The sequence below is a fragment of the Pogona vitticeps genome, chromosome 2 (assembly GCF_051106095.1).
Source record: "Pogona vitticeps strain Pit_001003342236 chromosome 2, PviZW2.1, whole genome shotgun sequence".
NCBI classification, from domain to species: Eukaryota; Metazoa; Chordata; class Lepidosauria; order Squamata; family Agamidae; genus Pogona; species Pogona vitticeps.
The window spans coordinates 7,894,956-7,919,069 of NC_135784.1; the positions used below are offsets into that span (position 1 = coordinate 7,894,956).

The 24,114-nt window shown below is 45.8% G+C and overlaps 2 protein-coding genes across 9 annotated transcripts in view; both read right to left on the minus strand.

The window, feature by feature from the left end:
• The window catches only part of LOC110070683 (uncharacterized), a 394,582-nt gene extending 390,363 nt beyond the window's left edge, over window positions 1-4,219 (minus strand). For 4 of the 5 annotated variants that reach the window (XM_072987165.2, XM_078387887.1, XM_078387886.1 and 1 more), the window contains exon 1: window positions 226-4,218. The gene's annotated coding sequence lies outside the window, so the exon portion shown is untranslated. Of the gene's footprint in view, window positions 1-225 lie in introns of all 5 variants that reach the window. The other variant, XM_078387888.1, reaches the window with a different exon arrangement.
• Window positions 4,220-9,717: 5,498 nt separating this feature from the next.
• On the minus strand, window positions 9,718-23,052 carry LOC110070684 (uncharacterized). Of its 4 annotated transcripts, none has more exons than XM_072987699.2 (4): window positions 22,824-23,052; window positions 21,085-21,162; window positions 20,428-20,496; window positions 9,718-17,847 (listed from the first exon to the last, which is right to left on the minus strand). In XM_072987699.2, the coding sequence occupies exon 4, from the start codon at window positions 17,203-17,205 to the stop codon at window positions 15,883-15,885; it is 1,323 nt and encodes a 440-aa protein (XP_072843800.2). In that variant the 5' UTR covers window positions 17,206-17,847; window positions 20,428-20,496; window positions 21,085-21,162; window positions 22,824-23,052; the 3' UTR covers window positions 9,718-15,882. The 4 variants fall into 4 exon arrangements, with proteins under 4 accessions (XP_072843800.2, XP_072843801.2, XP_072843802.2 ...); XM_072987700.2 differs by having other exon boundaries at window positions 20,428-20,499; XM_072987701.2 differs by lacking the exon at window positions 21,085-21,162.
• Between the last annotated feature and the right edge of the window lie 1,062 nt (window positions 23,053-24,114).

A 24,114-nucleotide genomic window follows, 5' to 3' on the forward strand; every position in this document is an offset into this window, starting at 1 on the left:
TTCAACTAAAGGGAGGAAACGGTCAGACCAACCGCCATCCCAGCAAGTCAGAGACAAAGAAAAGGGGAAGCGCGTGGCAAGTCAAGGGATCGAACCACCGCGTTCCTGCAAAGTATGCAAAGAGGGGCGCTTGGCAACCACACCCTCCCCTCCAAAGATAAAGCCTTCCACGACCCCCCCCCCCTTTCCTCTTCTTCCTTCTCCCTCCTCTCGAAAAAGGCTCACCGCCCTCCTGGTCCTCCGGAGGCAGAAAACGCCCAGACAGGCCGCCGTCCAGCGCGGTCACCGCTGACCTAGAGACAAAGAAGGGGGGAAGCCCGTGACCCAAAGCACCCCCTGCTTCCGGCGAGGAGACGCTCTACCCCTTTCCTCCCTCTCTGCTCTCCCTCTGTCCTCCAACGCATGCCTTCCCAGGTGCAGTGGGAGGGGCGGGGCTTCCAAACATAAGGGGGGGTGCACGTAGAAACTCACATAGGTGGTGCTTTGCTGAGAGGATGGGGCGGGGGTCTTTTCTCATGTTCCCCCCCCCCCCAAACGCTTGGTTGCTTTGCCTGAAGGCAGGCGATACCTCCCAGAAACCCCCTTTCCCTCTTGGGAGCCACTCCACTCGGCTTCTTCCTCTCTCTCTCTCCTTCAGGAGGGTTCTCCCCCCTCCACAACACGCAGCCAGCCAGCCAGCCAGCCAGCCAGAAAGAAAGAAAGAAAGAAAGAAAGAAAGAAAGAAAGAAAGAAAGAAAGAAAGAAAGAAAGAAAGAAAGAAAGAAAGAAAGAAAGGGGTGGAGATGGATTCTTCTCTCTCTCTCTCTCTCTCTCTCTCTCTCTCTCACACACACACACACACACACACACACACACACACACACAGGGCCGGACTGGGACCAAAAATCGGCCCTGGCATTTAGAACACACAGGCCTGCCGGCTGTGGGGACACAGGTCCACCTGTTGTGGGCTCCATTCATGATATTGTGGCGCGCTGAAAGGGCGTTGCTGGTATAGTGGTATTGGTACATGCTTAAGAGTTCTCCCTATCCCAATCATTGCCCTGGTTGTATAAATAACAGGTAGCATCAGGAAATCTAAACCTATAAAATCATCACATTTAACAAAAAGTGTAATTAAATTTAATGTTTAAATTTGTCAATGCTAGTGCTCTCTAAACAAAAAACACCAACAGTACAATGTGAGATCTTATAGCTATTTTAATGTATTGAAACATTAGATCATTAAACATAACTGCAACAAAATGTTAAATGTGAACAAGCCATAAGTAGCAAATCCTCCTACATCAACACTTCCACCAGGAACAAAAGGCTCGACTCAAGAACTTTCCACCTCGTTTATGATTTGAACATTTTAAATTTGAACCCTACTAATACTGGAAAGACTTAGGAATGATACATTATCAAGGAATAAGAAGACTTTGCAGGGCTTCACTACTCTCTGCAACTCTGTTGATGATGGCATCCACATCAAGACTCATGAGGATTTCTTTTTCTGTAGCCATTAACATGAATGAATCCAAATGGTCCTGGGATACAGTATTCCTCAGTCAATTCTTGATGAACCTCAAGGTGGAGAAGCTTCTCTCACAAGCAACTTGAGTAAATGATAGTCAGTAGGAATTTGTAGGCTAGACCTATCACATTATAGGCATCTGTTAATAAATTGTAGCACCGTAGAATTTGATAGCAACAAATGGCACAGTTCTTACATGTTGCACATGGCTTATTTAACAGCTCCATTTCATCAAATTGTTGACTTAGATCTTCCATGGGCGTTTCTCTTGACACCCTTACAGTGTATTCTTCTAGCGCTGATGTCTTCAATTTGTCCCAATGCAAAGCTAGACTAGTTAATTCACACCGCAAATTTTCAGCTGTGGCATTCTCATTAAATTTGATCAAGACTTTACTTAAATCTTCCATTGCAGATATATGAAGCCCTTGTTCTCTTATGTTTGAAAAGTTCCTAGGGTCTAGGCATGCATAGTCGGCATAAGGTACAGTGTTTCACTAGCAAGAAAACGTCAAGTTATGCTCTCTGTGATTACATCAAGGATCACATTGTGTACTTGTATCTTATATGCCATGATGGCATCAGATATTACTTCATCTTGAGAACATTCACCAGCCATGCTTTTCTTCTTTCTTAACCTTTTATGAGGCAAGGTGGCCTGTACTTCAAGTTCACAATCTTCAAGTTCTTGTAGTTTGTCATTTGCCCATCTTATAAAATTATCTGCACTGTTCTTGACCCCTTCAAAATCTCTGGCAAGCTTTTTGATATTTTCCTGTGTCCCTGTGACCATGTGATGAGCTTGTAATACATCTAAGCCACTTGTTTGTAGATATTTTGACAATGGGGATGTCAGCTCAAAAATCCGAAGAAATATATGTGCTGTGAGAACGGTCTCATATTTAAGCAGTGATCCTACGTAAGTTTTTGCCTTTATTCGTACTTCTGGCTTAGATCTTGAGTTTTCTTCAATCTTTGCCAATGTTACAATAAGGTCAACATATAAAGCCAAATCAGGTTGGGAAAATGATTCAAATATTTTTCTAAGTGCTGCATCTTTGGACCACCAGCGTGTTTCCCCAATCACAGAGAGTCTTCGATGGTGTGGGTCCTGACTGACATTTGGCCATACATTCATTCGTTGATAAGACTCGCGAATAAAAACTCCAACATCACTTATTAGATTAAATAATGATGCACTTGGAATTACAACCTTTGTGGTGTCAGCCAGTACTAAATTGAGTACATGTGCATAACACCAAACATGAATTTGGCCTGGAGATTCTCTGGACAACCATGTTAATAATGAACATTTACAAGGTAGCCAGTTTCCTTCATCTCAGGGCCTTTTTTACAGGCATGTCACAAATATATTTTAGCTAGGTAAAGCTAAAGGTTCCCCTTGACAATTTTTGTCCAGTCATGTTTGACTCTAGGGGGCGGTGCTCATCCCTGTTTCCAAGCCATAGAGCCAGCGTTTTTGTCCGAAGATAATCTTCCGTGGTCACGTGGCCAGTGCGACTAGACAGAGAATGCCGTGACTTTCCCACCGAGGTAGTACCTATTTATTGACTTGCATTTGCATGCTTGCATTTGCAAGGCTGACATGTCCCACAGACTAGAGAGCGCCTCTTGCCCTTTCCCTCAGTAGGGGGGGGAGAGGAGGGATAAAGCCGCAGAGAATGGACCCCACAGAAGACCTGCCTGCCTGCCTGCCTGCCACCCCCTGGAGGCACCCTGGCCTGCCACAGCCCCGAATGGGATGGAGCCCCGGTCTGTCGGTCTGTCTGTCTGTGCCACCTCCCATCCGACCACTTCTGCCACAGACAGAGGCCAGAGTTTGGCCCTCAGTTTCCCTTCCTTGCAAAACACCCTCAAAAGGTTGCTCCTCATGCGAGGAGACCCCAGGCAAGCTCTGGCAAGGCAGTCTGCAGGGAAGGCGCCTGCCTGGCCTCAGGAGCCCCTTCCCCAAAGGGAGAGGGGGACACCCCAGGGGAGAAGCCATCCCCTTCGCCAGGCACCCCCAAGAGACTCCCTAGGCCGAGGAGGGGGACAAGGCAGAAGGCCCGCGGGGCTGAGCCTCCCGGGTCCAGAAGGGGTTACCCCTCAGGACCCGAAGGAGGGGTGCGCCAGCGGAGGGCTGCAGGCACACCCACCCACCCCCCAGGTGCGCACAGGGACCGCCGCGGTCACTCTCCCTGCCTCTCCCCGGACCCGGCGGCAGCTCCGAGGGGCAGACGCCTCAGATGGACGCCCTGACCCTCTCTCCGCCTGGGCTACAAATCCACCCGCCCCACCCCCGCCAGCAAGGGAGGGCCCCCGCAACTCAAGGCTCCCCCCTGGCCTCCTGATCCGGGGCACCGGCGAGCGGGGAGGGGGTGGTGGAGGGCCGAGACCTCCCCTCCCCCGGGCCCACGGCCCCAGCGGCGTCCTGAGGGCGCCCTTAAAATGTCTGATGGCCCGAGCGCCTGCCGCTCGCGCCCTGCCCGCCTTCGCGGGGCTCCCGGGACGCCCACCTACAGAGGTGCGCCACCGCAGCCACTCCTCCCCAGCTCGGAGCCCCAGCAGCAACGGAGGGTGCCCCCCGACCGGGCCAGGGAGCCCACTCCCTCCTCCTGTGGCGCCAGCCGGGCCGGGAAAGTGGCGGAACCCCCCCCGTGCACGCCCCCACCTCCCGCTCGGACCAAGCAGGCCACGACGGTGCCCTGCGTCCCGGACTGGCCAGGCCGCCAACAGCACGGAAGATTCCGCCTTGCCCACCCCCCCCCCGCCCCCGCACAACAGGTGGCCGTCCCCGCTTCTCCTCCGGGAACCCACACCGGGAATCCCGGCCAGCTCTCCCCAAAGGCCCGCCAACCGCCGAGCCGCCAGCCACCTTCCGGGCAGTGGCCCTTCTGACCATCAGCCTTTCTGGCATTTGCCAGAAGTGCCAGATGGCCAGTCCGGCCCAGTATGACACACACATACATTTGGGCATGCAGTGAGAGGAAGTGACTCTTCCAGGGGCTTCTTCTGGACCCTTTTGAAGAGAAAGTGGGGAGGAAGGGGAAATTAGAGGTGATTGTGCCCTGCTGCTCCCCAGGGAGAGCTTGAAAGGGGGAAATCAAGTCCTCTCACTCTTTCTTTCTTTCTTTTTTTTTTTGAAAGTTTCCTAAGGTCAGTCCGAGCAATTGGGATGTCCAAGCCAGAGGAGAGTGTTGTGGTTTTGGGCCACAACACCCCAGATTCTCTCATGCAATTTTAGGATCGGCCGTCCAAAAACACTTATTTCTCCATCTCTAGGGGAAAGTTTGACCTGTGACTGCTTTTTCAAATCTCTCTTTAGATTAGTAACTAGAATACAAGAAAGCAAAGTTGGTCTGAGATATTTGGATGCATTTTAAAACATTAATGTAAAAACAGGAAAATGTCTTGTGTAGCTTATTAAGGAGTCTTGCAAAGTCACAGCTGTGGATTCCCTTCTGAAGTGAGTCTTTCTCACATTAAGTCTTCTTCTCTTCATGCTGTCATCAACCTTCTCCAGTCAACCTTGTCCTGTTGTGATGTGTCTAAAGCAAAATAGCTTTTTTCATTTGTTTTTACTTATAGAGGCACTTCAGAGTTCAACTTCACAATGGAGGGAGGGGAAAACTGGTGTGCCCCAGGGATCTCTCCTGGGACCTGTTTTCAACCTGTGCATCAATGATGTCAACCCAGTGTGCAGCAGCAGTGAAGAAGGCCAATTACATGCCAAAGATCATTAAAAAGGGGATTGAAAATAAAACAGCCAACATTAAAATGCCATCGTACAAAATGATAGGAAGGCCGCATCTGGAGTATTGAGTACAGTTTGGGTTGCCGCAGCTCAAAAAAGACAGAATCAAAGTGGGAAAAGTGCAGGCCTCAAAGAATACAGTGCCAGGAAGGGAGGAGGTCCCACACAGTCCTTTTTCCACCTCCCTTTCTGTGGGAAAATTGTATGCCTTTAAAATGTATATATCTATGGCAGTAGCAAATGTATATTATAAATGTATATAAATGTATATATCTGTATGCTAGTAGCAGACATCATGCTAAAACTGCAAGGCTAACGTCCAGTAAGGATGATCATTAACCTGCTGTCTATTGTCTCTGGGTAATGTAGTTGAAGTGTATACCTCAGGAATGTTTACATTGTCTGTATATTTGGAGTTATCGGTGTCTGTTTACTATTAACTGTCTGTTTACCAGCCTGTCTGTTTACCAACCACTGTGTTTACTGATGCCTTTGTATTCAAGGAAATTAGCTGTCTCTATTTACCAGCACTCTGGTTATTCTGGTTGTGTATTCAAGAAATTAGTTACCTCTGTATTGATTAACTTGTTCAAAGGTAGGGGATACAATAAACTGAGTGGAGGCCGGATCGAGGGAGGAAGAACTGCCACTGAACAGGTGCCTCACGGCAGGCTGTTCTGTATTCATCCGGATCCCATCCTGAAAACCACACTCTGAGTGTCCCGTGTCTCTTTTCCTTTCTCCTTGCTGGTTGAGGAGAAAGATCCCTGCCCTGAGGCTTCATCTGCAAGACCCCTACTTCCCCTCATCTTGCAGATCCCGACAAAATGGTGCCCTCTCTGAGGTAATTCACCTCTCTGAGGTAATTCACCTATCGTCCTACTCATCACGCCCGGTGTGGAAGGGCTACAGCGCGCGCACGCATCCTCTGGATCCCGATGAGTAAGACTGAGGTCAACTTTCGACAATTCGCACTCATCTCGCCTGGCACAGGCCCCAAGACGCGTCAAGCATCCGCAAGGATCCCTCGGGTGAGTGGAATTTGTCAAGTAAGACACCTACACTTCTAAGAAATATGGGGACTTCGTTATCCAGTCTTCAGGAACAATTTGTAGTGTGTACTTGCCTTCAAGACACACGTAACATCTTTTCCGATCCAGAATTCGAGGCTAATCTAATCAAACAACTCCCTTAATTTCTGCCTCCCCTCCCTTCAGCCTCTTTGGCTTCCCTGCTGCACCCTTCGTCTCATTCTGACCAGCCTGATGAATTAAAAGCACTGCCACCTCAAGCAACTGAGATTGATAACCATCCTTCAATGGATACAACAGGTGCTTGTGCAGAAACTGGTTGTGTAATTTCCCCCCCTCCTGTCATTGAGGGAGCAGCAGAAGCACAGAGAGATGTGCCAGCTGTTTCTGCTAGTTGTGAACTGCCCCCATCTCAAGGCATCCGCAAACTGCAAAGCAGTAACCAGGACAATGGGATGGACTCTTTATCTGCTCCATGGTTTAATGACTGCAAGGCCTTGACAAAAGATTCCTTTCCACCAGCAGAAGGACTCACTTGCCTTCCAGAATGGCAGGATTTAGCATTTAAGCGTGCAGAAATTAATGCTGGTGCATCCCCTGATCGTCCTCTAATGTTTATGGGAGGAGCTGCATTTGCTACTGCTGTTCAGCAAAGCTTCATGACAACAGCTTTAACTCAAGCAGCAGAAGTATCTATAAATGCATTCCAATCAGCAAATCACACTGCATGCCTGACTCCCTTCCTTGCTGATCTAAAAGAAGAACCAGCTACCTCAGTATCTCCGCCGGTTCAGCCAAAGTTGCATTATGTCCCAGCGAATTGGGACCCAGGCCCAGATTTCTTTGATATCATAGACTGGGGGTACAAAAGCAGCTCTACAAGCATTTGATGGATCATATAAGGAAGGGGAGAAGGAAGAAAATCTAAGGGGGGGTAACTGTTACACACCAACATGAAGCTTGTTTTGAACTGCTTTTTCCATGTGCTAATCCTGTTTGAATGAAAAGTCCTACTCAGCCGGACATGGCAATTATACAGATCACCAAAGAATGCCTCCCACCTGGCCAGTAGAGAGACTAATGCTGCATATTGGGGTGGGAGGAGGCGAACCAGAAAGTTTTCCCCCATCACCTTCCAATCTGGAGAAAGCATTGTTTACACTCAAGCCATTTGTAAGGATCCAAATGATGTCCTGCACACTCTAGGTTCCATGTTCTTAGAACTACAAATCCTATCACATCTTGCATTGCCGAGTTTCCCGGGTAGCTGAGCATATGGGACTTCATACAAGCCTGCATTCCTGTCTCTGCCTTCCAGGAGTAACAGTGTCACATCCCTGAGAAAATGTTTGTTCCAAATGCTGTAAATTGTCAAAAATGTTTGTTTTCTTTCTGCAGAGTATTGATAAGACAGTTTGACATGTATTTCCTCTGTCTATTATCAATTAGTCAAGACAATGTGTATTGAATTTTAGAGAAGCAATTCTTAGTTTTATGCTCAGAATTAACTGCAGTTTTAGCCTTTGAGTTTTTCTAATATGAATTTAATTTTGTTGTAGACACTGCATGTTTATTCTTTTACATGTCACAGTTTTCCTTGAAAATTATTTTCTAATATAATATGAAAACTTTGTCTGTTTATCCCTGAGACAGAGAAGCATATTATTCCCTACAAGTAGGCCCCACAGTAGGCAGTTTTGTACACTGTGATGCTGATACATCTGACATGCTTGCCTGTAGAAACATATTTTCAGTCCAAGGGAAATTTAAGGGCACTAGCAGGCAACTTTTTAATTCAGTCAGTTGTACAGTAGAAGAGCTTTGCCCGGAGCCAGGCAGATGCATGCAAGCACCATTCTTTACTACTCATCCCTCAAAATAAGTTGCTGTTCTTTTGCCAAGCTCTATATGTATCTCTCCAGTCAAGTATCATGCAAGAAATTCATGGTGTGTGTGTCTTCAGTGGGGAAGTTGTCTGTGTCACATATTTCTATGCAAAAGTTCTGTATACCTTAAAGTTTTTTGCTTTTGCCTCTAAGCAGTATATTGTGCTTATATATCTGAATAATATGTTTTCAATATGTTTTCTTTTCCTGAAAATTAAGTACTCTTATTATGCAAACATTATTGTAATTGTAATTTTAATTATCCAATATTGTGTTTTCTTTAATCTACACTGTAAATTTAATTCTCTTGCCAAGATTCCAGGTTTATTCCATCAAAACAATGTTTTAAAGTTGTAAAGAAAGAGTTTTGGCTCTCAGCGCTACAAGGAAGTAGGTTTGGCTATTTGAATGCTTCCCTCATTCCCTTATTCCCAGTGGCCTGGAACATTCTATTCAGCCCTCTGCTGAAGATGAGCCTGACTTCATATCATACCTGGATTCGGAATTTTCAGGAGTTTACAACAGCAATTGTCTTTAACAAAATAAATAAAAAACGGTTGGGATGTGGGAAAATTGTATGCCTTTAAAATGTATATATCTATGGCAGTAGCAAATGTATATTATAAATGTATATAAATGTATATATCTGTATGCTAGTAGCAGACATCATGCTAAAACTGCAAGGCTAACGTCCAGTAAGGATGATCATTAACCTGCTGTCTATTGTCTCTGGGTAATGTAGTTGAAGTGTATACCTCAGGAATGTTTACATTGTCTGTATATTTGGAGTTATCGGTGTCTGTTTACTATTAACTGTCTGTTTACCAGCCTGTCTGTTTACCAACCACTGTGTTTACTGATGCCTTTGTATTCAAGGAAATTAGCTGTCTCTATTTACCAGCACTCTGGTTATTCTGGTTGTGTATTCAAGAAATTAGTTACCTCTGTATTGATTAACTTGTTCAAAGGTAGGGGATACAATAAACTGAGTGGAGGCCGGATCGAGGGAGGAAGAACTGCCACTGAACAGGTGCCTCACGGCAGGCTGTTCTGTATTCATCCGGATCCCATCCTGAAAACCACACTCTGAGTGTCCCGTGTCTCTTTTCCTTTCTCCTTGCTGGTTGAGGAGAAAGATCCCTGCCCTGAGGCTTCATCTGCAAGACCCCTACTTCCCCTCATCTTGCAGATCCCGACACCTTTCGGAGTTTGGCTGAGATTCTCTGGTGGTACAGAAATGGCCAAGCCCTGCTGGGAAGGAGAGCCCAAACACGACCAGGAGAGATGAAGCCTGCAGGGGGAGCGGAGAGAGGGAGGGAAGGAACAGCGGGGGTTGCAAAGGCAAAAGTCACAGCCTACAGACCACCAGAGTTAAAAATGGAAGCCGAGGCAAGGACAAGTCACCCCTGCAGCTCGCAAGCTTTTGGGTTCTGAGCATCACATTCCGTTTTTCAGTATACGTTTGGAGAGAACATGTGCCGCTGGAAACTAATAATTATGTAGTTGGAGGCATGAAGAGAAACTGGAGAGTTAAATGCATATATTTATTAAGAACCTGAAGCAACAGGGCAGATCGTATAACACAGTTACAAAGCCAGGTTGGGTGAGTAAAATTATATGGGGGGAGAAGAAGGATGGAGACTACTATTACATCTTTCCTTTCCTCTCTTAGAAGCTCGTGACAAATTCTTTAGCATTTTAAAAAAATTTTGGACAACTGAATGCCAGGAACAAATTTAGCCACTGCTATGCAGAAGTAAGGATTTTTAAGAAGAGTATTTCCGATAAATCTTATGTCGGTTTAATCAAACACTTTCTCACAATGGCCTGAAAAGGTAAAGAGCATCAGACATGTGAAGAAGAAGCCAGGCTAGTGCTGTCACGTGAAGAATCTCCCACATTAACGTTGCGCAGTGAATGCTCAGCATTTTCTGCGGAGGAACAATGTTCAGCCTCACATATAGAAAGGCTCTGGAGAAACATGGAATAATTATAAGGAAAAAGAGGATGGAAGGCAGGAAGAAAGGCATTTGGGATAAGACTCGTGGAGAAAAGGAAACACACACACCCCGTTTCCTCTGCCGGGCCAACTTTTGTGACTGGAAGCCATCGAAACCACATCTCACCTCCCTGCTTTTCCGGGGCTGCTTCTTGGCACCTTGTGAAAAGCACACTGGGTGCCTTTGTGAGTTGCAAAGATTCCCTGGGACACACAAAAGTGCATGTGGGGATGAGTTCCAATGGGGGCTGCCCCCATTCTTTAGTTCTGGGCATCCCCTTTCCTCCCCCGTCCCACAAGCCCCATCCCTCAAGGGCAGTGTGAAGTCTGAGGTCACAGGGATCATCCCATGAAATGTGGGGATTCCCCCCCCTCCTTGAGTCACGAAAAGCAATTTCTTGCAGCCTTGCCTTCTGCGTCTGAAGGGAACGGGCTAGCTTAGAGCTTTCACGGCAGGTCACGTGACCCACATGCAAGTCAGCTGAGAAGGACAGGCAGGCATGAAGAGCAGTTCAGGCCCAAAGGTATTGCTCTGGATTTGGATTGTGGAAAGGGCTTCACTCAACGTAGTGTCCTTCATTCACATATGGGAAGAACTTCAGAGATAGCAATAACCCTCAGTTGCATCAAAGAATTTACACTGGGGGGGGGGGACACACACCATCTAAATGCATGGAAGGTGGAAAAAGTTTTGTGATCACCTGGCTTCATTCTGAAATGGTCCCTTCTATGAGATAAATAACAACAGTGATGAACACAGGCTTCCGATTTTTCCCCCTAGAGGTCTGTAACGTCCCGTTGGGCTCTCAGGCATCAGAACCTCTGACCTGACACTGTGGTCCCACAAACTGAACACCCTGAAGAGGTGCCGTAGAAAACAAGGGAGGAGGGACAAGGAGACCTGGTTTCCTCCCCTCCCGTTTCTTTAGGCCTGATCGGTGTTGACCTGCCATCTTCCAAGCATCGCCTCTTAGCTCCTCCAACCCCAATAATTAGGGGCATTTGGGATCAGGTGTCAGGAAAGGCTGGTCTGTAGGATAGTCTCCCCTGCCTTGCCAAAGGGAGGAGAGCCACCCCAAGAAGGGAGGACAGAGAAGGCCCCTCAGATCTTGGGGGAGTGCTTTCTTCACCACCACTGCACACTGAGTTGACCCTTTCATCAAGCTGTCCACCAGCACACCAAGATCTCTTTCCTGATCCATCATGGACAGCTCAGAACCCATTAGTCGATAAAGTTTTGCCATTTTGCCACATATCCTCCTAGTTTGGAGATATATTTCTGGAGCTCTTCACAATTCCTTCTGGTCTTCACCCCCCAGAAAAGCTTTGTGTTGTCTGCATGCCAACACATCCCCCCTTTCCCTTCCTGTGATTTAACAGCCTTTTGCCTGTATCATCAGCACATCTTGCATTTCATGCCCACTGCAGGATTTCACGTTGCAAATCTGCCTCTCAGGCTGCTGCGGAGAACTTAAAGGCCTCTCCGGCAGAAATGCCGTCACCTTCTGTGCCCCTCAGCACGCCTTCTCCAGCTGTGCTCAGAGGATGGCCGGCACCTGCTGCGGGACCCTCATGTCCCACTCTGTTTTCCAGCACATCCCACACCTCCCGATTCAGAATGGCTGGTGACACGGGGTTGGGAGTTGGTCTCACCGAATGTCTGCAACGTATGAGAGGACCTTTGCCCGAAAGCACAGCCTCCCCCCCGGGGATGAGGTCCACACCTGTTGAGTGAAGGGGACCTGGACACCACAGGACAACCACTACCTCTTTGACCTCCTCAAGAGAAGGAGATGCCTGGTGGAGATGCCTGGTGGTCTCCCATCCACCTACAATACAAGAATTACTAAAAGGAAAGGGTGAATTAAAAACAAAAGAAAAGTTAGAAAAACAAGACATACCTATAGATTGGTGGGCTAGAATAGAATTGGAATCTAGATAATTTTAATGCAAAATAGTCAAATAACTCTAGTTGGAAGTATATAGGCAATTAACAGATACAACAGATCTTAATGCAAGGATATCTGTAAGTACAGATAATATATGATAAGGAATGGCATTATATATTCCCTGTTATCCCAATTCATTTCCCCTTACTCTGGAAATGGTGGAGACCCCCCCAGAGTCTTGAAGCTGTGGCACAACCCCAAGAAAGCAAAGCAAAAAGCAAAGTGTGCTGCTTACGTACCTCGAGCAAGCAAATAGACACCAACTTCACCCACAGAAACATGCGGAGAAGAAGCACACAAAAGTGTTACTTCAAAATGTGTCCATTTTTATAAGGCAAACAGGAAAGAAGGGCTAAGGGGGTTGAGAGGAGGAGCAGCGGAAGGGGATTCTGCAGGTGTCTGGACTCAGGACAGTAATTTTTGCTTCCAGCTCCGTGTCAAGCGCCTGGTCTTCTCCAAGGCATAGGCATCCTTCGGTCTCGAGAGACTATGGTAACATGCTCTGTATCGAGGAGTGTCCTCTCCAGAGCATGAAGTCTGGGTAAAGTAATATGAAGGACAGGCTGTTAACCTAGCAGATCCCCCCTCTCACGTTGCTGAAATGGTCCAATGCAAGGGCAAGAGCCAATACAACTGGTTCCAGCAATGCTGCAAGAGGTGTCAGAACGACACGAACTACCTTCAGGACTCCAGCTCCAGATTTTGCCTCTAGGTTAACTTCGGAAGCCTTTTCCATGAGTGGATATAGCCGCAAGGCAGTAGAGGTTTGAAATCAGAGTTTTCCTTCTCCTAGATGGGCTGCCTTACATGGCTGACGAGCCCCACCTACCTGGCCTGCTCTTTAATAGTGCGGATGTATGATACGACCCTTTGAACTTTCCTGCCTCCCATGCGATTCTAATTGGCTTTCCTATTTACCATATTAGGGTCAGAGATAGAATCAGAAAATTTGAGGCCATTCGGTGGGGGAGACCAAAAGAAAGCCCAGCAAAAAAAACTGCTCAGCAAAATGTCCATGCAAACATACCTGGCCTTCAGCCTCAGCCCAGCTTCCCAAGGAAAAGGGCCCAGGGCCCTGGGACATCCTCATTTAAAGCAGAAAGCCCCATCCCTAGGCCATGCAGTGGGGAAGACCAAAAGAAAGCCCAGCCCCCCCCAAAAAAAACAACAACAACTCCTCAGCCCTGGGATACTGGTATCTGTGAAAATTGTGTCATCCAGGTAAGGTGGAAGTTGAGTTATGGAAACTGGACTTATTTCTTATTCAGTTGAAACATTTCATGACTCATTCAAGTAGCTTCTTCTGACACTGACTTATTTGAATATGTGTGTTAAATCCAGTAGCAAATCTTTTTCAGGTCCTTTTCAAAACCAATTGTTGCTTTACAGAAAGATGGCCTAGCCTATAAGAAGATTGCCAAAACCTTGAAACGCAGCTGCAGCATGGTGGCCAAGACCATACAGTGGTGTAACACTCAGAACAGGCCTCGCCATGGTAGACAAAAGAAGTTGATTGTCTGTGCTCAGTGTCATATCCAGAGTTTGGCTTTGGGAAATAAACGTATGAGTGCTGCCAGAGTTGTTGCAGAGGTTGTAGGGGTGGGGCAATCAGCCTATCAGTGCTCAGACACTACACCGCACACTGCATCAAATTGGCCTCCAGGGCTGTCGTCCCAGAAGGAAGCCTCTTCTACAGATGATGGACAAGAAAGCCCATCATTTGCAGGCAAGCAGACTAAGGACATGGATTTCTGGAACCATGTCCTGTGGTATGATGAGACCACGATAAACTTATTTGGTTCAGATGGTGTCAAGCATGGATGGGGGTAACGAGGTGAGGAGTACGAAGACAAGTGTGTCCTGCCTACAGTGAAGCATGGTGGCGGGAGTGTCATGATCTGGGGCTGGCTTGGTGATGCTGGCACTAAAGAGCTACAGTTCATTGAGGGAACCATGAATGCCAACATGGACTGTGACATACTGAAGCACAGCATGATCCCCTCCCTTTGGAGACTGGGCCGCAGAGCAGTATTCCAATCCCAAACACACTTGCAAAACAACCACTGCCTTGCTAAAGCAGCTGAGGGTAAAGGTGATGGGCTGGCCAAGCATGTCTCGAGACCTAAACCCTATTGAGCAGCTGTGGGGCATCCTGAAACGGAATGCGGAGGTCGCACGGTCACTAACATCCACCAGATCTGTGATGTTGTCATGGAAGAGGACTCCGGTGGCAACCTGTGAAGCTCTGGTGAACTCTATGCCCAAGACAGTTAAGGCAGTGCTGGAAAATATTCTGCCCAATTTGGACATTGTCACTTAGGGGTGTACTCACATTGGTTGCCAGCGGTTAAGACATCATTGGCTACGTCTTGCATTATTTTCAGGGGATAGCCCATTATTTATCACATTTATAGCCCACCCATCTAGTCATATAGACCAGTGGTTCCCAACCTTTGTTACTCAGATGTTTTTTAACTGCAACTCCCAGAAACCCCAGCCAGCACAGTTGGTGGTGAAGGCTTCTGGGAGTTGCAGTCCAAAACTCCTGAGTAACCCAAGGTTGGGAACCAGGGATATAGACTACTCTGGGCGGGTAACAACATATAACAATATAACAATTTAAAATCATAACAATATATTACTAAGTAAATAATGATCCAAGATGGGAGAAAACACAAGACAACAAAAAAATCAGATGGTGGGTGGAGGGAAGGCTTGCGAATCTCAAGAGGGAGGCTATTCTAAAGACAAGGAGCCACTGCCAAGAAGGCCCAGTTTCTTGTTTTTTCCTTCTGGGCCTCCCTCAGCGTTAGGCTCCTCAGCCTCACCTCCTGGCTAGATTGGGTGATACGGGTAGATCTAGGTGGGAGGTGTTCTGTCAGGTAACAAAGGCCCTTTTATCATATATAGTGGACTTGCAGGGAAGCTAAGAGCTTTGGGAAACTAGTCTGCCACTTTTTACAAAAATGTTGTCCTCTACAATTCCATATGAACCTGAACTGTTTTTGTAAAATATAATACTAGACTTGACAGAAAACAAAAAAAGATATTTCATCATAATGGAACTAGAGCAGCAAGAATTTTATATGCCAAATTCTAGGAAAAAGCGGAGACTCCAACAAGAGTGGAAGAGTGATGGGAGCTCTTTGAAGACCACCGTCTCTTCCTGGGTCCTCCTTCTTGTAGGCACCTTCCCTGTGTGCTGTTTCTATGGGCTGAACCTGGGTGGGCCGAAGCACACAGGGGGCTGGCTCTAATTTGTCCTGGGCAGGTACAGTCTGTGATAGCCATGCAGGAAAGCTCCCGGCGCCTGTACGGGTTGCTCCGTTTGCCACAATTGTGGCCCCAGCCGGCCTGTTCCCCCTTCAGTTTCACAGTGTCTGACAAGCTCTGATGTTGAGGATCCAAGGATTTGTTCACCTCCAACCCAGTGCAGTCCATGATCTGAAGAGACCAGAGCTAGGTTATCTTTGTTAATTGATGTTAGAAGTAAAACTCATCACAGGTGGCACCTCAAAATACTCTCCATTTTTTTCTCTTTTATCTGTTGCACGTAGGCATTTGTTGTCTATTTTTTCCAGAGGAATCCAGCACAAAACTGAATGAGCTACTTATGCCTTCTTATCAATAGCTCTTTTTTTACTAAAACAAGGAGCTGCAATGTAAATTACATCCCCAGCTATAATTTTTAAAAGCTTTCACTTTTAATACAAATCTGAAGCAACTTTCAAAAAGGAGTTTTCAGTTTTAGGTGTAAGCTCTTTTATGTGAACTAAGACTACCACAGTGACTAAAGCACTTTCCACATTCCAAGCATTTATATGGTTTCTCCCCTGTGTGAGTTCTTTGATGTGACCTAAGGTTATTGCTCCGACTGAAGCTCTTTCCACATTCCATGCATTTATATGGTTTCTCCCCAGTGTGAGTTCTTTGATGCAACCTATGGGTATTGCTCCGACTGAAGCTCTTTCCACATTCTATGCATTTATATGGTTTATCCCCTGTATGGGTTCTTTGATGTAACCTAAGTTTATCACTGGTACTGAAGCTCTTTCCACATTCCATGCATTTATATGGTTTCTTCCCTGTGTGAGTTCTTTGATGCAACCTAAGTTTACTGTTGCGACTGAAGCTCTTTCCACATTCCATGCATTTATATGGTTTCTCACCTATATGGGTTCTTTGATGTGACCTAAGGGTATTGCTCCGACTGAAACTCTTTCCACAGTCTATGCATTTATATGGTTTCTCCCCTGTATGGGTTCTTTGATGTGACCTAAAGTTACCACTCCGAATAAAGCTCTTTTCACATTCCATGCATTTGTATGGTTTCTCCCCTGTATGGGTTCTTTGATGCATCCTAAGGTCACCACTATGACTGAAGCTCTTTTTACATTCTATGCATTTATATGGTCTCTCCCCGGTGTGAGTTCTTTGATGCAAACTAAAGTGACCACAATGACTGAAGCTCTTTCCACATTCCATGCATTTATATGGTTTCTCCCCTGTATGGGTTCTTTGATGTAACCTAAAATTATTACTCTGATTGAAGCTTTTTCCACATTCTATGCATTGATATGGTTTCTCCCCTGTATGGATTCTTTGATGTTGCCTAAGGTCACCACTCCATCTGAAGCTCTTTCCACATTCCATGCATTTATATGGTTTCTCCCCTGTATGGGTTCTTTGATGTGACCTAAGGACACCACTCTCCCTGAAGCTCTTTCCACATTCCATGCATTTATATGGTTTCTCTCCTGTGTGAGTCCTTTCATGCAAACTAAGGTGACCATTCTGACTGAAGCTCTTTCCACATTCTATGCAGTTATATGGTTTCTCCCCTGTGTGAGTCCTTTGATGCAAACTAAGGTGACCATTCTGACTGAAGCTCTTTCCACATTCCATGCATTTGTATGGTTTCTCCCCTGTATGGGTTCTTTGATGTGAACTCAGACTACTGCTTTGGCTGAAGGTCTTTCCACAATGGAGGCATTTATATTGCTTCACCCCTTTGAGAAGGTTTTTACCTGAAAAAGTATTGTCCCTATTCATGGTCTTTCCATGCTCCATTCATTGATTTAGTTTTTCCTTTGAGTCAACTTACGGTAAAGGTAAAGGCTCCCCTTGACATTTAGCCCAATCGTGTCCAACTTCGAGGGCACAGTGCTCATCTTCTTTCCAAGCCGTAGAGCAAGCATATGTCCAAAGACAGTTTCTGTGGTCACGTGGCTAGCGCGACTAGACATGGTATGCCGTTACTTTCTCACTGTGGTGGTACCTATTCATCTGCTCGCATATTATATGCTTTCGAACTACTAGGTTGGCAAGAGCTGCGACAAGCGATGGGGACTCACTCCATCGTGTGGATTTGATCTTACAACTGCTGGTCTTCTGACCTTGCAGCACAGAAGCTTCTGTGGTTTAACGTACAGCGCCACCATGTCAACTTAGCCATGTCTATTTATACAATTTGAATTCTTTTCTGCCCATGATGCACCTTTCTTTTCCTTGACGTTTTCCAAGCGATCAGGAGTTTGTAAAAATCAGCACTCTTTGAAACTGAAGATGTACCCTTCTCTGTCATTGGTTGGTTTCCATTCTGTCTTTTTGTCTCCTTTTGGGTGTCAGTTTATTTTTTCTTGGTTCACACTTGGTTCTTGTTCTTGTCCAAATAGCTGGAGATAGAGAGTTCTGCTTGTCTTGGTTTGTTATCTGATTTTAAAAAACAATATAGCACAGAACATATTAAAAGCATACAGTAACCTTCAACCCCACCACACTGGCATAAAAATGCTTTTTTAATGAGTAAAGAAAACACATGAAGAACAGATTTTTCAAAATATGGATTATGAATACACAGTGGAAGTGAAGAACAGATTTAAGGAACTCGATTTGGTGGACAGAGTGCCTGAAGAACTTTGGATAGAGGTTCGTAACATTGTCCAGGAGGCAGCAACAAAAACCATCCCAAAGAAAAGGAAATGCAAGAAAGCAAAGTGGCTGTCCAACGAGGCCTTAGAAATAGCAGAGAGGAGAAAGGAAACAAAATGCAGGGGAGATAGGGAAAGTTACAGAAAATTGAATGCAGACTTCCAAAGAATAGCAAGGAGAGACAAGAGGGCCTTCTTAAATGAACAATGCAAAGAAATAGAGGAAAATAACAGAAAAGGAAAAAAAAGATCTGTTCAGGAAAATTGGAGATATTAGAGGAACATTTTGCGCAAAGATGGACATGATAAAGGACAAAAAATGCGAGGGACCTAAATAAATAAATAAACAAACAAATAAATAAATAAAAGAATGGATAACTTTGGAAAATGATAGATTACTCAATTTGGAAGGACATGATATGCAGCTAGGCTAGCACGCTTATTTATGGTATAAAAAGGATAAAGAGCAAAAGCATTTTAATTTACATATAATAAGAAGAGCTTTATTGGGAACTTGGAAAAAGTTTATACAACAAATTTATCAAAAAAACAAAACAAAACACCAGTATGGGTATCACCTATAGAGGCCTTTAGATAGCCTAATCTTATGACAAAAGCAAAATTTTTAAGATATCAAGATTTATTTTAAAAGGATTGTGAATTAAGGTCTAAAGAAGAGCTAGAGACACAGAATATTTACATAGACTGGTGGTCTAGAGCATAGCTGGAATCTAGATGTACAAAAGACAAAATAGAGGTTTTTTATTCAAAACAAATGATATTTGATAAACATTTATTATGCTCAAAATATAAAATAGTTAAGAAAATGTATAATTATCTGTTAGAAATCAAAATGCAAGATAAAATGGTTAAAGAATGTATGATTAAGTGGGCACAAAATATAGGGCACAATATTGATATTGATCAATGGTTGAAAATATGCCAAAATAATATAAAGCTTACAAGATAGGTTAATTTTAAAGAGAATATATATAAAATGTTTTACAGGTGGCATATGACTCCAGAAAAATTGTTGATGATGTATACAGATGTATCAAATGTGTGTTGGAAATGTGAAGCGCATGTGGGAAGCTATTATCATATGTGGTGGTCATGTAGAGTAGCAAAACAGTATTGGAAAAGAGTGCATGCTCTGCTGCAACAAATATTGCTTTGTAAGGTTCCATTAACCCCAGAACTGTTTTTATTGAATATGACACCTGATAACATAGATAAGGCAAAGAAGTATGTAGTTATATACATAGTCACTGCAGCTAGAATTCTGTATACTAAAAATTGGAAAAGAAGTATATAGTTATATACATAGTCACTGCAGCTAGAATTCTGTATACTAAAAATTGGAAAAGTCCGATGGTACCGAAACAAGAAGATCTTATAGAGAAGATACGGGAAGCAGCAGAAATGGACATTTTATCAGAAGTGATGAAGGACCATCCTCTAGAAAAGGCAACTGAAAGATGTGACTTATTCTACAAATGGTTTGAGTCATTAGACACCGTTTGAAGAACATGCATTAAAATGAGAACTTAAATCTGGAAGGCAGAAAATAGTAAAAAGAGCAATTTGGAATTTTGATATGGCAATATATATAGAATGGATGTTAGTATGTCATTGTTTCTCCTCTTCCCCTTCACCTCAATCCCTTTTTCTTTCCTGTTAAGCTATGTTAAAAATAAACTATATATTAAAAAAAGTTTCAATTTGCATATAAGAAGAGCCCTACTAGGGACTTGGAAAAAGATCATCCAAAAGATTTATCAAAAAACACTGGGTATTACCCATAGAGGCCTTTACACAACCAAACCTCGTGACAGAAGTGAAACTTCTAAGATATCAAGATCCTTTAAAAGTAAGATCCAAAGAAGAGTTAGAAACACAAAACATATATCTAGACTGGTGGTCCAGAGCTAAATGCAATCTAGGTATAGAAAAGATAAAATAGAGGGCTTTTATACAGAACAAACAATATTTGACAAACTTCTGCTGGGCTCAAATGATAAAGTAATTAAGAAAATGTATGATTACTTGCTTGAACTTAAACTGCAAGACAAGATGTATCATCAGGTGGGCACAAAATATAGGACATAATATATTGATATTGATCAATGGTTGCAAATACGGAAAAATTACATTAAGCTCACAAAATTGGTAAATTTCAAGGAGAACATATACAAGATACTTTATAGGTGGCATATGACTCCGGAAAAATTGTCAAAGATTTATACAGAGGTATATACACTTTAATTTCGGCATTGAGCTGGTGATTGGGCTATATGACCTTAAAACATTCCTTCCAACGCCATGATTCTATGCTATGAATAAAGAAAGACATCTCGCTTACCTTGGAAACGTTAAGATGGATTTGGAATTGGGTTGTTCCTTTTTCGTCCAGAGAAAAGTGAGCGGAGATCTGCTTTTGGGAAAAGAAAAATGATCAATATGGAGGCACATTGGATAAGACAAACAAGTGACATTTCTTAATAGCGCCTGGCTTTGTAGTTTTCATATCATGTGGAGTTACACCTCCAACTCTTTCTTTCTTTCGTTCCTTTGGAAATCAGGAAAAGGAAAATGGAAAGGCAGCTAATGAAGAAACAACGAGGAGGGAGGAGGGAAAGAGGAGGAAGAAGATGGAGGGGCCTCTTACAGACCTGGAGAGAAAAATTTGGTCATTCAATTTAACTCTCATGGTTGGTGGGAAGCAGAGAACAACAGGCTGTGCTTCCCCCTTTACACACTCAGGGAAATGAGGGGCGCCAGAGAAACTATTTGGGGACTGTAGGTGAAGGTGAGCTGAGTGGGCAGGGACTGATCCAGCCGATTTGCCTGAAATCAAGGATGTCTTTGAAGGGATCAAATCTCTGCATGGCAATGGTGAACCCCGTTTTGAAAACTGTATTGGACCTCAAAAACTCTCATACGAAAGGTAATGTGGTGTCCTTTACAGAATAATGTGTAAGTCTAGGACTTCTGATGGATTGTATTTCTTCTCTCCTACCCTCAAATTCTTCTGCTGGAAGGAGAAGTCAGGAGTTTGGCAACATCTGGAGGCTCCCTTACTCCTCTGGTTCTTTCCCTGCAGGTATAAAAAGAGCCTCATTGCAGTCCACACAGGGCAGCTCATCCGTGCAACCTGAATTGGTCTTTGTCTCTTTGTGGAGGGGTGCCTTTTGATGGTGAGGGAGAAGAACTCAAAACCCAGTGAAAGAGGGGGGGGGAAGGATGCTGGTTGCCCCTAAGCCGTCCCCAAACTTAAACAGCTCTGATAGTCTGGGTGACCAACCCTCTGGGTTGAAACTCTTGCTGCTAAACACAAGGTCAGTTGAAGGATGAAAAGAACCGCCATCCGAGACCTGATCCTGGGCGATCCGGCCCATCTGGTTTGCATCCCTGAAGGTTTAAAAGCACCACCGCCTGACTCCCTAAATGCTCCCTCCTCCTTTTCGTTCTTGTGTGACATCTTTTCCCCACTCCCAGCCAATTCAGGGGAGAAGCTGCTCACTTGGTCTTCGTCTGCTTGTGGAGGGATGTCTTTTGATGGTAAAGATCACAGGGTGTGTATGGGGGGGGAATCGGGAAGCAGCTATAGTAGGATTTATTCAGGGCAGAGGAAGATATGGTGGGGTAAAAGCAGTCACAGCCGCATGCAATGGATGGGTGGGGAAAACATGTCGGTTATCCCTAAACTATCCCCAAACTTAAACTCCTTGGATAGCCTCGGTGACCAAACCTCTAGGTGGAAACTCTTGCTTCCAAATGCCAGGTGAGTCGAGGGTGCAAAAGAAATGCCATCACCCAGGCCCATCTGGTTTGCATCACCAGAGACTTGGTGGGATGAGGCTGAGGGTCTCCCTCCCACCCAGCTTTGTCCACCCTTGTTCTCTGGGGTGCAGCAGGCAATCCCTAGCCGGGAGGGGGGGAGGAGTTGTAGTGGTCTCTCCTGATGCTATTCCCCTCACCTGGTGCCACATTCTCCCCCCCCTCATTTTCCGTGCCTTTGAAAGCAAGTGCCTGGGGTCTGCACCAGATAGTCTCCGCTCCCATTCATGCTGCAAGGCACACTTCCAACCCGGTTTTCTCGACTGTGGTGGATGTTGGTGATTTGGGAGTGGAGGGACTCCTCAGATGCCTTTGACAGACTTTCCCAAGCTTTCGCCAAAGGGGCCCCTTGAACCTTGAGCGGGAGAAGGAGAGACTAAGGGGAGAGCCCAGGGACTCTTCTCTCCTCCCCCCCCTTTTTTTTTGCCCTGACGGGTGGAGGCAGGATGCAGGGGAGAGGAGGGGTCCCCTCGCAGGATCACGGGCCACCCACCCAGATGCCTTGCACGGAGGGGACATTCGGGGGGGGTTGTCTCTCTGCCCCCCTAGAGGGTTAGATCTTGACTCCCACCCAGTCTCCAGGACATCCTGGCTCTTCCTTGAATATCCCCCACATCGGAAACCCTTTTTTAAAAAAGCGGTGGGTGAGTATTTATATAATAATCTATTAACGGCCAGACTGGAAGGGACACCCCCCCCATGGATCGTGAAGTCAAAGGGAGCGCCGTGGGGGGGGGAATCGAACCCCGTCAACCAGGCGACGAAACCACCGCGTCCCTGCATGGAAAGAGTAGCGGTTGGTAACCGGCTGGTTTTAAAAACGCACCCCAGACACCCTCCCCTCCAAAGAAAAAGCCTTCCACGACCCCCCCCCCTTTCCTTTTCTTCCTCTTCTTCCTCCTCTCGAAAAGGGCTCACCCCCTTCCACGGTCCTCCGGAGGCAGAAAACGCCCAGAAAGGCCGCCATCCAGCGCGGTCACCGCTGAACGTAGAGACGAAGAAGGGGGAAGCACATGACCCCCAAGCGCTCCCTGCTTCCGCTTCCTGTGAGGAGACGCTCTAGCCCTTTCCTCCTCTCTGTTCCCCCTCGGTCCTCCAACGCATGCCTTCGCTGGTGCAGTGGGAGGGGCGGGACATCGAGACACAAGGAGAGGGGAGTCTGAAAAAAACACACACACACACAGAGAGAGAGAGAGAGAGAGAGAGAGAGAGAGAGAGAGGTGTTTTGCTGAGAGGAGGGGGGACGGGTGTCCTTTCTCACGTTCCCCCCCCCCAAAAGGTTTGGTTGCTTTCCCTGAAGGCAGGAGACACCTCCCAGAAAGGCCAGAGAGAAACCCCCTTTCCCTCTTGGGAGCCCCCCCCTTTGGCTTCTTCTTCTTTCTCTCTCTCTCTCTCTCGCTCTTTCCCCTTCTGCTTTATGGGGTGCGGGCAATACAGGGGAGAAGCAGAGGGAAGGTTTGCAGCCAGCCAGGAAGAAAGAAAGGCACCTTCAGCTCTTCAGGGGTGGGCGATGGAGCTCTCTCTCTCAAGAACAATAGCTTCCTTTTACTTATAGAGGCACTTCAGAGTTTATTGTGTTTCCCATGTTTAATTAGCTTCATAGAATCAAGAGAACGATATAAAATTGGCTTCCATTGCCATGGGGATGGTGCTTAAGGTGGTATGGCAGGCACCAAACAGCTGTATTGCCCTGATGGGTGGAGGCAGGATGCAGGGAAGAGGTGGGGTCTTCTTGCCAGAAAACATGGGTGTGTGTGTGTTGTCTCTCTGCCCCTTGATGGTCAGATCTTGATCCCCACTCACCCACCCAGACATCCTGGCTCTTCCTTGAATATCCCCAAATCCGAAACCCCTTTTTTAAAAAAACGGTGGGTGGGTGGGATTCATATACGTAATAATCTATTAATAGCTGGAATGGAAGGGAGGCCCTATGGATTGTCAAGTCAAGGGAGCGCCGTGGGGGGATTGAACCCCCAACGAAACCACCGCGTTCCTGCAAAACATGCCAAGTAGAGTGATTGGTGAGCGAACTGCACAGGGAATGGGGCTGGTTTTAAAAATCCACCCCCACCCCTACAAAGACAAAGCCTCCCACGACCCCTCCTCCTCCTCCTCCCTCCCCCAAAAGGCTGACCACCTTCCAGGTCCTCCAGAAGCAGACCGCAATTCCAGCGCGTAGTCCACTGACCGTACAGGTGGAGGGAAATCA

Excerpts from the sequence above, each read along its gene's own strand:
- LOC110070684 (XM_072987701.2), bottom strand. The coding sequence starts at position 17,205 with ATGGAGCATGGAAAGACCATGAATAGGGACAATACTTTTTCAGGTAAA.